Source organism: Mustela lutreola, chromosome 9, assembly GCF_030435805.1.
Source record: "Mustela lutreola isolate mMusLut2 chromosome 9, mMusLut2.pri, whole genome shotgun sequence".
Classification (NCBI taxonomy): Eukaryota; Metazoa; Chordata; class Mammalia; order Carnivora; family Mustelidae; genus Mustela; species Mustela lutreola.
Genome location: NC_081298.1, coordinates 13,190,222 through 13,206,613, shown reverse-complemented (window position 1 = coordinate 13,206,613; position 16,392 = coordinate 13,190,222). Strand labels below are relative to the sequence as shown.

Sequence of the window (16,392 nt, the reverse complement as noted above, 5' to 3'; positions counted from 1 at the left end):
TAGGTTAGGGGATTAAATGTGCATTATATGTGGCAGGTAACAAGGGGCAGCATTAGCTACCCTTGTCCTTCATCGAGGCTGCCCAGAGCATTAACTATGCAGCTGTTTATTTCCAAAGGCAGGAAGAGCCATAAACCACGTTCTACTTTTCCACTTTACTTGCCTAATCTTGCCCCCCAGTAACCTCCACCCCTACCTCCTCCCAACCTCCCACCAGCCCACCCCAAGAACATACTTCTCTCTGCAGAACACCAGTCTGGAAAATACAGATCCATGAGGAAAACTGGGTGATGTTTCTCTCCCCGCTCCCAACCCAAACCACCAAGTTGCATGGAGTCAATGCAGAGAGGTATTTCCAAACCTCCCAACACAGACCAGAAAGAACACACTCACCAAACTCTCCTCCCTACGTGCATTACCATGGGGGTGCCCCTCCCTGATGAGCTTCTCCTTGCTCTCTAGCCTACAGTTGGCCCGGGGTTAATAAACCCAGGGAATCCTAACACTCCCTTCGGCACATGAATTTTCAGCCCAAAGGTTTATTCTACCTAGATTATTTTCACTCTGCTATAATTTTATCACTAAAAAAAAAAAAAAAAAAAATTTATTTAAAAAAAACTTCACCCCAAGTTTCACCAAATAAACTGCCTAGACAAAGTGGCCTTGGGTAGCCATGTAAGGCCTGGGGCTCAGAAAATGAAGGAAAAGAAGTGCAACTTACACAAGGCTCACAAAACCAGTTGTCTCGTTTTTGGCAAGCAGCTAGGTAACACTCCGGACATACTTCAATTTCATTCATCTGTAAAGGAAAAATACGTTAGCATGTGTCATCCCAGGGGCCTCACGTCTGGAGGAGGTCAAGGAATACATGCTGGTGTCAGCAGTGGGGAACACCTTCGACAGGAGTGCAACCACGTCCCACCAACCCCCATGCTTCACCTAGCCCACGCTGCCAACACCACCACCTCCTCTCTCTCTGGACCATGTCCGAATCAGCTTCTACTTTTGTGCCCACTGCAGTCCCCAGCCTAAATGTCAGTAGTACAAGGCTGAGAAACTAACAAGGACATCTGAACTCCTGATGAGCTTCGCCAAATGTGAACAAGCCTTGGCCCTCCTGAGCTCCCCAACCACCTCCAGCCACGGCTCTGGCCTCTGCTGACTGTGCTTGATTCCCACACATCTCCAACCGCACCATCCAGGGCAGGTGGTGAATACCATACTGCCCTTTTTATCCCCACTTATGACAATATGAAAATTCTATAGTTTGGGGACCGTCCTTCTCCCTCTTGAAAAAGTACATTCCCGTAGGGGCGCCTGGGGGCAAGGTCAGTCATTGAGCATCTGCCTTCAGCTCAGGTCATGATCCTAGGGGCCTGGGATCCAGCCCTACATCAGGCTCCCTGCTGGGCAGGAAGCCTGCTTCTCCCCTCTCCCACCCCAGCTACCTATGTTACCTCTCTCGCTGTCTGTCTCCCTTTCTTTTTTTTTTTTTTTTTTTTTTTAAAGATTTTATTTATTTATTTGACAGAGAGAAATCACAAGTAGATGGAGAGGCAGGCAGAGAGAGAGAGAGGGAAACAGGCTCCCTGCTGAGCAGAGAGCCCGATGTGGGACTCGATCCCAGGACCCTGAGATCATGACCTGAGCCGAAGGCAGCGGCTTAACCCACTGAGCCACCCAGGCGCCCGTCCCTTTCAAATAAATAATAAAAACTTTAAAAAGAAAAAAAAAAAGGTACAATCCCCTAAAATATCTAAGTCTGACTTAGAACCAAGAGCCCCAGGAGCCCCTTTCTGGGATCGCAATTCAAACTCTACCATTTCCCAGCTCTATCATTTTAAGAACAGTTGTTCATCTTGTCGGAGCCTCCATCGCCTTCCCATTTCCTCATGGACAGAATGGGGAAGCGAGGAATCGCTACCAAACAGATTCTAACAATTACAGGACGTAAATGTGAAGCACTTCAAGTGACACAGACATCAGCACATCAGTGAACACTGACCAGAGATCTGTCGGGATCACCAAAGGGTTCCACAGGTGCCAATGCACAAACTCCTCACCCCCCGCCCTTTGAAGGCAAGACTGCTGTTACCCCCAACGTGACGGTTAGAGAAAAGGAAGCCCCAGAAAGTCAGGACACCTGCCCCAGGTCTCACTGCAGCAAAGTGGCAAGGCCCGAGCAGAGGTGGTTCACCACTGTTCTGCGTGTTGCTAGCACTGTCCCATCATCAGACTTGTTTTCCTCTTTATCGCTACTCCGCAGAAGTGCCAGACATACAGCAGGTGCTCAGTAAATTATAACTGTAACGTTGTAACTATAATTGACTAACTTAAAGGTCAGTGAGTAAATGAGTGCATAAAAGAACAAAAGAATACATGAATGAATGAATGATGGCACCTAGTTCCTCCCCGACTCACTCTACTTGTGCGCTATTCCAAAGGTACTGGGTGAATCAGGTCGAGGACAGCCCTGGCTTTGAAGCCAACATAGTGGCAATGTATTGCCAATAGGCAGATTCAGAAATGCCAGATAAAGAGCATCTGGGTTCAGTAAATTTGACCTCAGGGCAACCCACTGATTAAAAGCCTAGGCTTGGGGCGCCTGGGTGGCTCAGTGGGTTAAAGTCTCTGTCTTCGGCTCAGGTCACGGTCCCAGGACCCTGGGATGGAGCCCCGCACTGGGCTCTCTGCTCAGCAGGGAGCCTGCTTCTCTCTCTCTCTCTCTCTCTCTCTCTCTGCCTGCCTCTTGGCCTCTTGTGATCTCTGTCAAATAAATAAATAAATAAATAAATAAATAAAATCTGCTTTAAAAAATTGGACAGTGAGAAACACATACCTCATGCTCACAGATTTTGATGACTACTTTTGCTATCTGCGTCAATTTGTGATTTCCTAAGGGGATAAGAAAATATGATTAATTCAAATAGAAACAAGATTAGTAACACCCAACCATGGGATTACACTTCCAATAAAAAACAACCTTTCAACTTGCTTTCCCCTAGGATTAGGCTTCGAAGGCTAAAATCCAGAAGATTCTGGCTCCTGATATTGGTTCAATATGTGACTTCTCCCAAACACTGACCTATCTTAGGTGCCTCCGAGTCATCTCTGAAACTGGGCTCACAGGTTAATATTTCGAAAATGCTTTCCCATTTGAAAGGCCCCAATTAGTGGAAAGGATCCTCATTCGCCCATTGTTCCAGACTCCAACCCATGAAGGGTAACAGGAGAAGGAAAATAATTAAGCAGCTCTGCTGTGCCGCATGCTTCGAAATACACGTTCTTATTAACTCCTCAAGAACCCATGCTAAGAAGCAGGTAAGAATGTTCCTATTTCATTAATGATTAAGCCAAAGCTCAAGAGTCGTTGCTTACCCAAGACTACTTAGCTAATGAGTTGAAAATCTGGCCCCAGAGCTAACTCAGGATAGCCAAGACAAGGAAGATAAGACAGCCAAAATGCCATGCTTTCCACACATTGTTAATTTCTTAGCAAAAAAATGTTACACACAAACATACACACACCCATCCCTATATTTCTGGCTTGATTTGAAAACTCAGAAGATCTAGAATTCTGTATCCAAAAACCACTGGGGTGTCCACGGGTGACCCCTTCAGACCAGGTAGCAGTCCATGCCCCTAGTTCTTCAGTCTCTAGTTCTCCCCTCAGTCAATGGCCTTCCTGGCTCATGCTGCTATTTTTCTGCCACCTAATCTCATTCACTTGTTTATGTGACCTTACCAGCCTTTCTATATATTTAATACTGCTTACATGAATTCTAAACCATGTGCCTCTTTTTCCCCTCCCCACACCGTGGGCCCAACTACGGAACTAATAATGCAGACCCTGTGCTTTGAGCAGACAGCCACCCACACAACCTCTTCCCCTACACATCAGAAAACAATCAACACTAGGACCATACAGGAAGAACACACAACTGTGCTCTTTAAGATCTTACAACCAAAAAAACAAAAAACTTAACATCCTGGTAAGGAACTCAAACAAATTAAATTACTACCATCCAGGAAGTGTGATAAATACTAGCATAGGCAAGTACAAGTACTGTGAGATCTCCTAACAAGAGCACCAAGTATGGTCTCAGTCCATAAGGGATGGCTCCTTAGAATACTGACAGGCTGACATTGAAGGGTAAGAAAAAGTCATCAAGGGAGAGCGTTCTAACAGGGAATAAGAGGAACAGAATGGAGAAGGACACTGATTGAGCTACCTGACCAGAAGATACACAGAGAGGACTATGGGAGAAGGTAGGGCAATATAAAAAGTGCCTTGAGAAAAGATTTTAATGGGAATCCTCATCCATTCTGTCCAGAAGGCTCAACCCACAAAAACGCAACTGACGCAACTTTATCAAGAGTACAAAGAACTTCTAAAATGCAATAATAAAAACACAAAAGATTTGAATACTTATTTTACCAAAAGAGATAAACAAATGATTAATAAGCACATCAAAAGATACACAATACCATGAATCCTAAGGGAACAGCAAATGAACACCACCTGACCTAAGAGTTCACGCTTCCAAGGATGGCAAAAATAAACAGACAACACCAAGTGCTGGCAAGGATGTAGAGGAACTAAGACTCTCCTATGCATGGCCAGAAGAGTATAAAATGGTACAACCACTCTGCGCCAAGTTTGATAAAATATCTTGTAAATTTAAATAGAAACCTATTCAATGAGCCAGCACTGCCACTCCTAAGGATTTACCCATGAGAAATGAAAATGTATGTCTACACAAAGACTTGCACAAGAATGTTCACAATGGCTTTATTCCCAACAGCCCAAAGGTGGAAAAGAACCCCAATGCTCCTTCAAAATCCACAAACGGAATAGCTAAATAAACTGTATGTGGATACAGTGAAAAACTACTCACGGTAATTTAAAAAAAAAAAAAAAAAAAAAAAAAAAAACGGATACACACAACAACATGCATGAATCCCAAAAAAAAAATTACATGGCATGCAATTAGCCCAAAGAATGCACTACGACTCCATTTATATGAAATTTTAGAGGATGTAAAACTACTTATAGGAACATAAAACACCAAGGAGGGTGAGTTTACTGGTAAAGAACAAGTGGGACTAGAATAGAGTGATGGAAATATTCTAGATTTTATCTGAGGCTGTAGTTATATTTGAGGTGGTTACACATCTATCAAATTCAGAGAATGTTCTCTCAAAATCTATGCATTTTATTCTAGGTAATTATTCCTCCATTAAAACAAAGATTCTAAAAAAGTCAGCAATATCCTATGGCCACAAGCCACTATGGAAACCAGCTCATCCCTTAAAATGCACAGAGTCACCATACCCTATTCGCACATATTAGTGATCTATACGCACATATTCTCAGCTTTTGGTCCTGGCATGTGAAAAAAAGAACACGATTTTTTTAGGAAGGGCGGGAGACCGAACACGGCATGAACACTGTCTTTCTTAGCAGCGACCTAAGCCACCCACCTCCATTGTAAATGATGCAGTTGTGCAAAATCCATTTCGCATCAGCCAGGAAAGCCTCTGTGCATCCATACATTTTCTTTTTAGCGTTCTGGGGAGAGAAGCCAAGGAGCAGAACAACCCTTCAGTCTGTACAAGCCACAGCCACTTAACACCTGCGTCCCCACATCATTTTCATAGCAGTCATTTGCCAAATTAATTAATGCTTTTACCCATTTCCCAAGATGCTATTATATTTGAGATCTAGAACTCCATAAAAATAAAGTCACTGAATTCATCGCTAACCTGAATTGTTTCCTCTTACAGCAGCTGTCATTTATCAAGCAACCCCTTTCAAGAAACCAGGATATTTTAATAACTGACATGGTTTTTATTCATTGTAACAGCCTCACAGAAGCCTTGTGACTAAGAATGCAATGACACACTTACTATCATCACCACGTTACAGACAAGGATATTGAGGTGTGGGTATGCCAAGGAACTTGTGCAAAGTTCCAATGCTATTAATCTGTGAAGCTAGGATTCCAACCCCTTCTTTTTTGAATGCCTTCTTTTCTTGAAAACCATGAGGGTGTGTGCAATTTTTCAAAGCAGGTTTCATTCAGCATTTGGGGGCCAGCAAAAAAGACAATATAAGGTGTTCTCCTCATCCGTGCTTTTCATTACCCGTGTGTCTCATGCCAAAAATTTGAAAATTAGCACCAGGGTGATATGCACAATCTAACATGTTCCAAGTGTAATTTTCAGGATGGAATTGTAGCCTGAACTTTTAAAAGCACCTTCAGGCATTAAAGACATATCCGTAACAGTAGAGTAAGTTCTAGGAAGCCACATCTTTATCAGCAATCTGAAGGTTTCCCAAACACTTAATTTTCTCTTTTCTCCTTCCTGCTGCCCTCATTAGCACCTCTGAGAGAAAGAAAAGAGGAGGTAAAGCTCAAATCAATCAAATCACTGATTCGTAGAAGTGTGACTTTTTCAGGTCAATTTTTCAGACAATCAGCAGCAGAAGTAATATTTGGAGCTAATCAGTGGAATTCAACACTCCATTACAATCCTTGGAAGAATGTTACAGAAGTTAAGGGATCAAGAGTTCTTCCATCCAAATCAAAAGGGTACGGAGGAAAGGTAGAGAAACCATCTAACTTGAGATGGGGCCCAAGAAGTGAGGGAGGGTCTTTAGTCATCTCGGTAACTGTGGCTACAATGGTGAGGTTCTCTGATGGAGGCCAACCTTTTCCAATGTACAAAGGTCCATAGGATGGAAGATGTATTCCGCATAGTCAGGATGCTGTTCCAAGGGAACAGGCTTCTGGAATGCATCTGTCTATAAAAGAAAATATGGACACACACACACACACAGAGACACAAACCCATCATTACTGTAGAAAACAAAGCATTAACAGTAACAAAGTACTTCCAAAATGGAGACAACTTTTCAGACAATAAAATTCTAGTGGTTTCCACAAAGAAGGACCTTGGGGAGTACTAAGCTGGTTCACCTTCTAGTTCTGCCTGGTTAACAATAATCATGGTGGGGGGGGATCCTACTTTGTTATTTGTATCATTTTCAAAATATATCCCAGTAACAGTTCCAGTTCTGCTCTATCAAGATCCACAAGAACAACAGACCATCAGCTACTTTGACCTGAACTCTGAATAAGGCTTATTATTATCCTGCAAACACCCATAACCAAAACAAATGGACAGTAAAACGTGGCCATACCCAGAGATAACACACTTAATGAAGTTCCCCCTTAGTGCCAACAGATATTTTACACTTAGGGGGAAAATTCAGACAAGTGAGATTTTTGCTCTTCCTTCGAGAAGCAAATATTCAACACAGAGACCATGTCAAAATTTTTCACTTTGCACCATGCTTGCATGAATCAGCTCAAAGTGCAAGGCCCAGTTTGTTGATGGATGGTTTTTACTCATCAATATTTAAAAATCTGCAAGATTTGTAGTTGGGGCATCTGGCTGGCTCATTAGGTAAAGCGTGCAACTCTCGATCTCACATTGGGTGTAGAGATTACTTAAGAATAAATCTCAAAAAAAAATAAAATAAAAATAAAAAATTTAAAAAAAGAATAAATCTCAAAATCAATCAATAAATCAATTATTACCTAAAATATTTAATTAAACACCAAATGAGGGCACCTGGGTGGCTCAATGGGTTAAAGCCTCTGCCTTCGGCTCAGGTCATGATCTCAGAGTCCTGGGATCGAGCCCCACATCGGCTCTCTGCTCGACGGGGAGACTGCTTGCCTTCCCCTCTCTCTGCCTGCCTCTCTCCCTACTTGTGATTTCTGTCTGTCAAATAAATGAATAAAATCTTTAAAAAAAAAAAAAAAAAAGAAAGAAAGAAAGAAATAAAAAACCAAATGACAGCCAAGCAAGGCATCTGAAAGGGCTACCACTTGTTGTCAGTGGAGCCCTCTTCTACTCAGAAGGACAGTGTGTGGCCACTGCAAGTTACAAAGATGCTTCAATATCATCGGCAACTTTCTGCCCCGATTGATTTTATATCAAACAATTTATGTGAGAAATTAAGGCCTTCTTCGATTTTTCTCTTTGGTTTTTAAGTCTGCAGTGTTGACAACCCTACATGAATCTGTTCTTTTTGTGCAACAGTTTCAGCAGAAATAATTTAGCCTATGGAAAAGCAGGAAGTAACTCCTTGTCACTCAATATGAAAAAGAAAAGACTGCAGTTTAAAAAAAAAAGTTGTTTTTCTTTCCAAACTGAGGCTATCCATGCTTCTGCTTCCATTGACGGAGATTTTGTTACAGAGACAAATAGATTCCCGATTTAGCAACACCCAATTGGCATGCTCTGAATTATTTTCATGGTATCAAATTTCAGAATATAATCTCTAAACAAAAGCTTGTGGTTTTTGTTTTTTGGTTTTGTAATTTTTAAGAAATTAAGCCAGTGTCTACTCGATACCCTGGAGGTTCTACAGGGCTGCATATTCCCTTGACATAGAAAGCAGACTCTGGAGAGTTTAACAAAGGGTCACCACTAGCTCATATTCTCCCTCTGTGCAAATGGGGAAAGGGAAAACCCTACCCTTAAAGTTTCTCTAGACTGGTCTGCACAAAGAATGTTGTAACATGTTGATTATATGGTCACACCATATTCTTTTTAAGAATGAGGCATTTTACGGTCATCCTCCTAGAAAAGGTCACCAAAAAAACTAAAACCACCATGACTGTGATGTGCCCAGGACTCTGGGGCGGGTAACCACTAGGAACCAGGGCGTGCAAGCTAAATATGGCAGCCTTACTTTCTCATCTGGATTTCCTTTAAGAGGCAAAGGCTGTCCATCAAATCCTACTTCAAAATTGAAGGAATGAACCGAATCTCACCCTTTATGGGAGTCTCACTGGTTGAACTGCACTTGGAGGTTCCATCACACTTTGATTACCAACAAATCGGGCTGTACTCTGCTGTCTCACTGAAATGGAATGTACTACTTCCCAAGGGAAGCAGCACAGGAGCTCCTTACCCAACGGGGTCTGGAGGTTTCATTTCACAACCAATCAGAATTTTAAATCCCCGCCAACTTTCTACTGCATGTCATTCCCCAGGTAAACTCGTCGGGAACATGCAGTGCTCGCTACAGAGAATTAACTGAATGTCATTGTACTTTCTATTTAATTTTTAGGTATTTGAGCCAGGCACATAAAAAGACCCAAAGAGTATGCACAGGTGTCTGGAAAGCAAAGACTACTCAGAACAAGAACGTTAACAGAGAAGAACAAAAGTCACTATTTTCCATTTACACTTATACCAAGAGGAACTTTCTTCTTACCCCTGGCTGTTTCATTTTCTGAATGGCAAACTTGAGCAGGTAGGATAACTGTTCGATGGTGAGCATGGTCATGGCTTTACTCTGAGTCTCGATGCATTCTGCTACTGTAATCTTCTACAAGTCAAAATCACACAAATTTCAGTTAGAAGAAAGTTACTATCCCTGTACAAAGTTCCCTTTCCTCCTACTTTTCAAACCAGCTCATAATAAAAAGTCTCTCCCATTCAAACGAGACTAGTTGTTTCGCTGGAGAAAGACTCCAATCCAGCTTGCCCATACATTGGGTCAGTGGATAAAAATGAAGAGACCCAGTAATCCACAGATGATGACCTTATCTGGAAATGTTTTTTGCTCACAAAGATGACATAACCTGAGAAAGGAGGCGGTGAGCAGGAACCTGAAAAATCGTCAGGATTACAGCTGTGGGTTCCAAGAATGGGATGTGAAAGGAAAGACCACTAATGGCTTTAGGGTGATCTCCGCACACAATGAATCATTCGCTTAACTTGATCCTCTCAGCATTCTGGGCTACCTTTCAGGAAACCAACAGGGCATTAACTCAGTGACATCACTGATGGAAAAGGACAGTCTTCCCCGCAGAAAGAATCCAAGGGATGGTAGAGAACTAAATATAAATGTGACTTCATTCTGTCACCACGGATGTGAACCCACTCAGGACATTCTGGCAAATGACACAAGATGCATCGTCTCGCTGTCTGTCTCCATGGGAAATGTCATTCTGAAAGGGAAATTCCCATCAAAGAAGAGGCCCAGAGAAATGTCTGAAACCAGACTCTGCTATGTCAATCTGCTACCATATCCCAGAACTTCAGACTCCTTATGTAGCAACACCAAAATAGCAAAGCCTGATGATGTCAGGAAACACTCCTTAACCATCTGTGTAGGGAGAGCTGAGAGAAGTTTTCTCCAATTAATCTTGATTTAGTTTCCATCCTTCATAGCTCTGGATCCTCCAAAAAGAACTTTCGGATGTGTCTGGTTGGTTGTCGAGGAAAAGGGCAACACAGGAGTGGCTCAGAGGCTGCAAACAGTACACGACACACGTCCCTAACCGCTTAGCTTCCCGAGCCTGAGACAGCTAGCCAGGTGCCTGCACTACCAATGCACACTTGGAAGACATTTGAGGCCTTAAACCTTAGACACGATCAGATGATGAACACACGAAGCAACCAACCCAAGCTGGTCTTCTCAGCCCAGCTCCCACCGATGATTCAACGGTGCAAGCAGGAGACAGCATCCAAACCTGTTTGTCTGAACTGCTGTTCGCTTCTAGGTAGCTATCCACGGCAACCACTTTCACCTCTGCTCCATCCCTGATCCTTTCCCTCCCAGCCAGCAGTGCCCAGTTCCCATGAAATAAACTGAAATTGCCAGAGAGGCATTTTCAAGATTTTTTTGCATGAAGACAGGTCCGGTGCTGAACAATGAGGCCAAGGACAGAATCAGCAGAAGGCTGTAGGGCAAGGTCCTTCTGCTTGATAATAAAGGGTTGTAAAGAGAAACACTCCTCCTCATAGAGGGATTTTTGTCTAGGCACAAGTGATAAGAACCCCAGCAGCCACCTTATGGCCAAGGGGTGTGGGAGGGGACACACATTGCCTCCACAATGAAACAGAAAGGGTCGGGCTGTGCACAAACTCTGGCTTGGCCCTGCCTCTGGGTTCTTTCTACACAGGAGAATAAATCCCTACTGTTCCCACCACAACCCTCAAGAGCTGTACTTGCAGCGGCAAAAGCCACTGTCGTTTCTGCAAAATTACTCAACAAGTGGGAAAGTTGGGTCAAGACCAAAGGAAACTGAGGAAGGTTCCATGGACCACACCAACAGTAGTGGAATCAGGCGAAACTCTGCAACCAGAGGGCATCGCTGAACAAAGGGGCACCTATCCATCTCTCCTTCGAGTATCCCAGAGCACTGGCGGCCATCTTCCTCAATTTTAGGGGCAGAACACCACTAAAATGTCATCATATCGATGTGATGTCTCATCTCTTTTCATGAAGTTCTTATTTTTCTCCTTTCCCAACACAAAAGCAGCACCAAAGACACCATCCTATAGCCTGCTTCCTTTCCTCACGAAAGACATCAAGGAGAACGTTCCATTTTGTACACAAAAAGCTTCCTTGTGTGAGACCCAGTTCTAACAGACCTTCGAATCCAAGTGCCATTCCCCATTAAATGACTGCGCAGATGACATCATTTGCAGCATCGTGCAAAAGCGTCGTCACTGGAAGTCACCAAGAATGGAAGATGCCTCAGAATTGTGGAAACGGGAATAATTGTTTTAATAAAGGAAAATGGTCAGGCTTTCCTACAAAAGACACATGTTCTTCATCAAGCCAGCATGGTTCTACTCAGGCTGTGCCTGCTGCCTCCTGGCTGGAAGGCAGCAGAGCGTGCTTCTCAAGTCTTCCTGAGGCGATCCTGGTCCGCTTCACCTGAAACGGAAACACCTTCCCCCCGCTTTACTCCCAATTCCTCCTCTCCAATTCATTTTATTTGGTTTTGGTCCTCTTCTCCTGAATAGCAGGTCACGCATATCCCTTTCTGTTCAAGGCCTGGTCCCTAGTGCCTCCGGGGCACTCGAGAAACGGTTGTAGCATGAATGGAAGCATCAGATGATGAACACACGAAGCAACCAACCCAAGCTGGTCTTCTCAGCCCAGCTCCCACTGATGATTCAACGGTGCAAGCAGGAGACAGCATCCAAGAAGAGGAAACCCAGCATGCGATCGTCTCAGAATACGTGAACGGTTAATAGCTCTTAAGCGGACTTCTGAAATGTTCGTTACAGCAGAATCAGAGAAGGCTGCAGATCCCAGAGTGATCCAAAGACCCAGGAAGAAAGAGAACCAACACTCAGTCCAACGGCCTTTGCGAGAGCAGCGACGCTCAGGCCCCCGCCAAAGCTGGTCCCAAAAGGGGATGGCCAGGATAGAGCAAGTGGAGGGCAAGAAATGCCTTCTTTTTCCCCCGAATCTGGATTATTCGAAAAATTTAAAATGAAAGGAAGAAAGAGAAAGGAAAGGAAATGAAGCAGATAATGCATTCATTCGTCAGGAACTAACCTCACATTCAGGACAAAACCAGTCCCCCTCTGGTTCCGATGTCAGTCTCAGACACTTAGCGTGATAAACCCGGGGACAGAGCTCACAGCAAAGGACTTGGCCTTCCCGGTGACAAACCCAGCAGTAGAAATCATTCCGTCCATCCTGCGGTACAACATCAACAGGGTCTGTGGTGAGTGGCTGCTTCATATAGTAAAACGGACCATGTCTTAGTTCTGACTGAAATGTAGGCAAGAAAGACAGGTTTGGTTTCAAAACAAATGTGCATTCTCAAAAGGAATTTGAACAAATACATCAATAACAACAAAAGAACATCACAGCATTCCACACATCCCTTAACAAGCTAGCTTGGGTTACTCTACTAAATACACAGTCTAGAGGTCATTACATACTACACATTTTTATTTCCTCTCCCTCTATTTTCAGAACCTATGGATTGAAAAGCTGGTGTCTAAGATTTCAGAGGCTGCACCAGCAGAATAATACAATGGCTATAACCCAGGCATACCCAGGTTCAAATTTTAGCTCTACCAGCTGCATGACCCTGGGCAAATCTCCACCTCTCAGCTTCAACTCTCTCATCTGTAAAATGGGGATGATAATACCTAACACCGTGGTATTTGGGTTGGGAGTCGATGGGATGATAGAACATATGCATTGAACACAGTGCTGCCATTACCGATAGACCAACAAATGAAGCCAAAACAAAGCCAACAAAACTATGGGAATTCACCCCAGGATTATTTCAACAGGCTCTTGGAGAATAAGTCAATTGGATTTGAGTCACACCCCTCCCCCCACCAAAAAAAAGCATTTTTTTTTTTTACTTTACGCCCAACGCATAAAGTATCTGAGCCAACCAGAGGCTTCCTGAAGCCATAATCTTCAACAAGATAGGTCCTCATATTTGCAGAGGTGCTAGATCTCCTATTCAGAATCACCAATAGCAGAAAGATGACAGAAGCGGCCAATTCATGGGAAGCAAAACCCCTTCCTGCTCCAGAATATCAAGAAAAATGTTTCCCTAATGATACATTATAGAATCCAGCAAACCCACATTCCGAACGCCTAAGATCACTCAAAAGAAAATCATCAGGAAAATACCTACTGGAAATCAGTAACAAATAGAAGATTTAAGAAGTACTCTTAAAAAATTCTGGGGCTGCCTGGGTGGCTCAGTTGGTTATGCGTCTGCCTTTGGCTCAGGTCATAATCCCAGGCTTCTGGTTCTCTGCTCAGCAGGGAGTCTGCTTCTCCCTCTGCCTCTCCCCGCCCTGGCTTGTGCTCTATCTCGCTCACTCTCTCTCTCAAATAAATAAAATCTGAAAAAGGAAAGGAAAGTGGGGAGGGAAAGGAAAGGAAAAGGAAAGAAAGTATTAATTCTGAGGCTGAGGGCGGGCACCTGGGTAGCTCCGTCGGTTAAGGATCCCACTCTTCATTTCAGCTCAGGTCATGATCCCAGCATCATGGGATCGAGCCTAGCACTGGGCTCCACACTTGGCGTGGAGTCTGCTTGAGATTCTCTCTCCTACTCCTTCTGCCCCTCCGTCTCTCTCAAATATATAAAATAAATAATTTTTTTTTTTTTTTTTTTTTTTTTAAAGAAAAGAGGGATGCCTGGATGGCTCAGTCAGGTAAGCCACTGCCTTCAACTCGGGTCATGGGATCGAGTTCCGTATCAGTCTCCTTGTCCAGCAGAGAGGCTGCTTCTCTCTCTGCCTCTGCGTGCCACTCTGCCTGCTTGTGCTCTCTCTCTGACAAATAAATCTTTAAAAAAAAAAAAAAAACTTAAAAAAATAATAAAATAAACTCTGGGAGCAAGTGAGTGGCTTGGCCAGTTAAGCATATAATTCTTTTTTTTTTTTTTTAAAGATTTTTATTTATTTATTTGACAGAGAGAGATCACAAGTAGGCAGAGAGGCAGGCAGAGAGAGAGGAAGGGAAGCAGGCTCCCCGCGGAGCAGAGAGCCCGATGCGGGGCTCGATCCCAGGACCCCAGGATCATGACCCGAGCCGAAGGCAGAGGCTTAAACCACTGAGCCACCCAGGCACCCCAAGCATATAATTCTTGTTCTCAGCTCAGGTCTCTATCTCTGGGTTTTGGGTTCAAGCCTCACACTGGGCTCTTGACTTGGCCTGTGCAACTTTAAGAAAGTTACTCAACCCTCTCTGAGCTTGATTCCATGGATAATGGCTCCGGCACAACCACAGGACCTATCTTTTGACAGTAAGCTTTTCTTCCTGTCCTGTCCTTCAGCAAAACATTACCGTTTCCTCCTCAAAGATCTCATATGTTGGTTACAGCTGCCTAATTTCTGTTGACACTACGAATGGGATCTTTCTCTATTCCATTTTCTAAGTAGTCATTGTTGGTACCTAGAAATGTGGTTAGACTTTTTAAGCCTGACCTCCGGTATATACAGCTCTAACATCTTATTGATTAAAAAGACCTGCTCTAAGCAACATCGGTTTTGTCTGTTCTTCTCTAGTATTTTTACACTCCAGGGACGCCTGGGTGGCTCAGTTGGTTAAGCAGCTGCCTTCGGCTCAGGTCATGATCCCAGCGTCCTGGGATCGAGTCCCACATCAGGCTCCTTGCTCAGCAGGGAGCCTGCTTCTCCCTCTGCCTCTGCCTGCCACTCTGTCTGCCTGTGCTCGCTCTCTCCCGCCCTCTCTCTCTCTGATAAATAAATAAATAAATAAACACTCCTTTTCTTTTCTCTTTTATTTTAATGGGGCCCTTATTTTATCCTGGGGCACCCCCCCCCAAGGATAATGGGAAAGAATGGTCAAGATTACAAGCAATCAGGTCTTGTTCCTGATTTTTATGAGGTTTTAAGGTTCTCGAAATGCTTGCGATTTCTACACTCCTTTGGATCACGCCTCCCAGATGCTTCCTTAGCAGATCCTTGTTAATCCATCGTTCAAAGTCTCCCTACTCTCATTTCTACTAGGAAAACAACAGAGACCTTTTTTTCGTTTTTTAAAGATTTTATTAATTTGACAGAGAGAGCACAAGCAGGCAGAGCGGCAGGCAGGGGGTGGGGGAGAAGCAGGCTCTCCACTGAGCGGGGAGCCTGATGCGGGGCTGGATCCTGGGATCATGACCTGAGCGGAAGGCAGACACTTAACTGACTGAACCACCCAGGCGCCCCACAACTAAGACTTTTAAGGGCAACTGCCTAATTCCTGAGCCCAGTTATTTCCCTGGTTCAGTTCAGATACAGGCTCTATACTTGGGTTTCCAGGGAGTAACACCATTACAATTTTCTCCCCAAGTGTTCAACATACTCTCATACATTCTCTTCATTTTATCCTGACAACTCCTCAGAGAGGGACTCAGGATAGACCCTACTGGTCTCACTTGACAGATGACAACACTAGGTTATAACAACCCAACTTTTCCTCGCCCTGATGCCCTATGTAAGACAATGTGAGGTGAGGAGAGACCCTCATGATGACGTGATCCTCTCAGAGAACATTCTCTGTAGGTCAAAATAACTTCTTTCACACAAAGCGCTGTGAGGGGGGGTGGAGGAATCTGAAAATTAGGAAAACAACTAGAAATACCACAGAAGGGGACATAAAAGGAGAACATGGCAGGGGGCAGAGAGGGGGCTCTGACCTTCACACTACTGTTGTTCAGGGCAGAAAATTCTTTGAGGGAAGGGGCCATCTTGCGCACTACAGCAATGTGTGGCAGCATCTGTAGCTAGATGCCCGGAGTGTCCCTCCATCCACACAACTATGATGATCAAAAATGTCTCCAGGGGCGCCTGGGTGGCTCAGTGGGTTAAGTCGCCACCTTCAGCTTGGGTCGTGATCTCAGGGTCCTGGGATGGAGCCCCGCGTTGGGATCTCTGCTTGGGAGGGAGTCTGCTTCCCCTTCTCTCTCTGCCTGCCTCTCTGCCTACTTGTGATCTCTCTCTGTATCAAAAAAATAAATAAGATCTTTAAAACAAAACAAACAAACAAACAAAAAAAAAAAAAAAGTCTTCAGATATTGC

At 44.0% G+C, this 16,392-nt stretch overlaps 1 protein-coding gene across 20 annotated transcripts in view; it reads right to left on the bottom strand.

The window, feature by feature from the left end:
- ZMYND8 (zinc finger MYND-type containing 8) overlaps positions 1 to 16,392 on the bottom strand; it is a 139,848-nt gene that overhangs the window by 63,848 nt on the left and 59,608 nt on the right. For 14 of the 20 annotated variants that reach the window (XM_059132928.1, XM_059132947.1, XM_059132931.1 and 11 more), the window contains 6 exons: positions 12,386 to 12,604; positions 9,299 to 9,412; positions 6,716 to 6,808; positions 5,485 to 5,572; positions 2,840 to 2,895; positions 722 to 799 (listed from right to left, as the gene is read on the bottom strand). In XM_059132928.1, coding sequence (XP_058988911.1) covers positions 722 to 799; positions 2,840 to 2,895; positions 5,485 to 5,572; positions 6,716 to 6,808; positions 9,299 to 9,412; positions 12,386 to 12,604 — 648 coding nt within the window. The remainder of the gene's footprint in view (positions 1 to 721; positions 800 to 2,839; positions 2,896 to 5,484; positions 5,573 to 6,715; positions 6,809 to 9,298; positions 9,413 to 12,385; positions 12,605 to 16,392) is intronic. The other 6 variants (XM_059132929.1, XM_059132935.1, XM_059132932.1 and 3 more) reach the window with 1 other exon arrangement.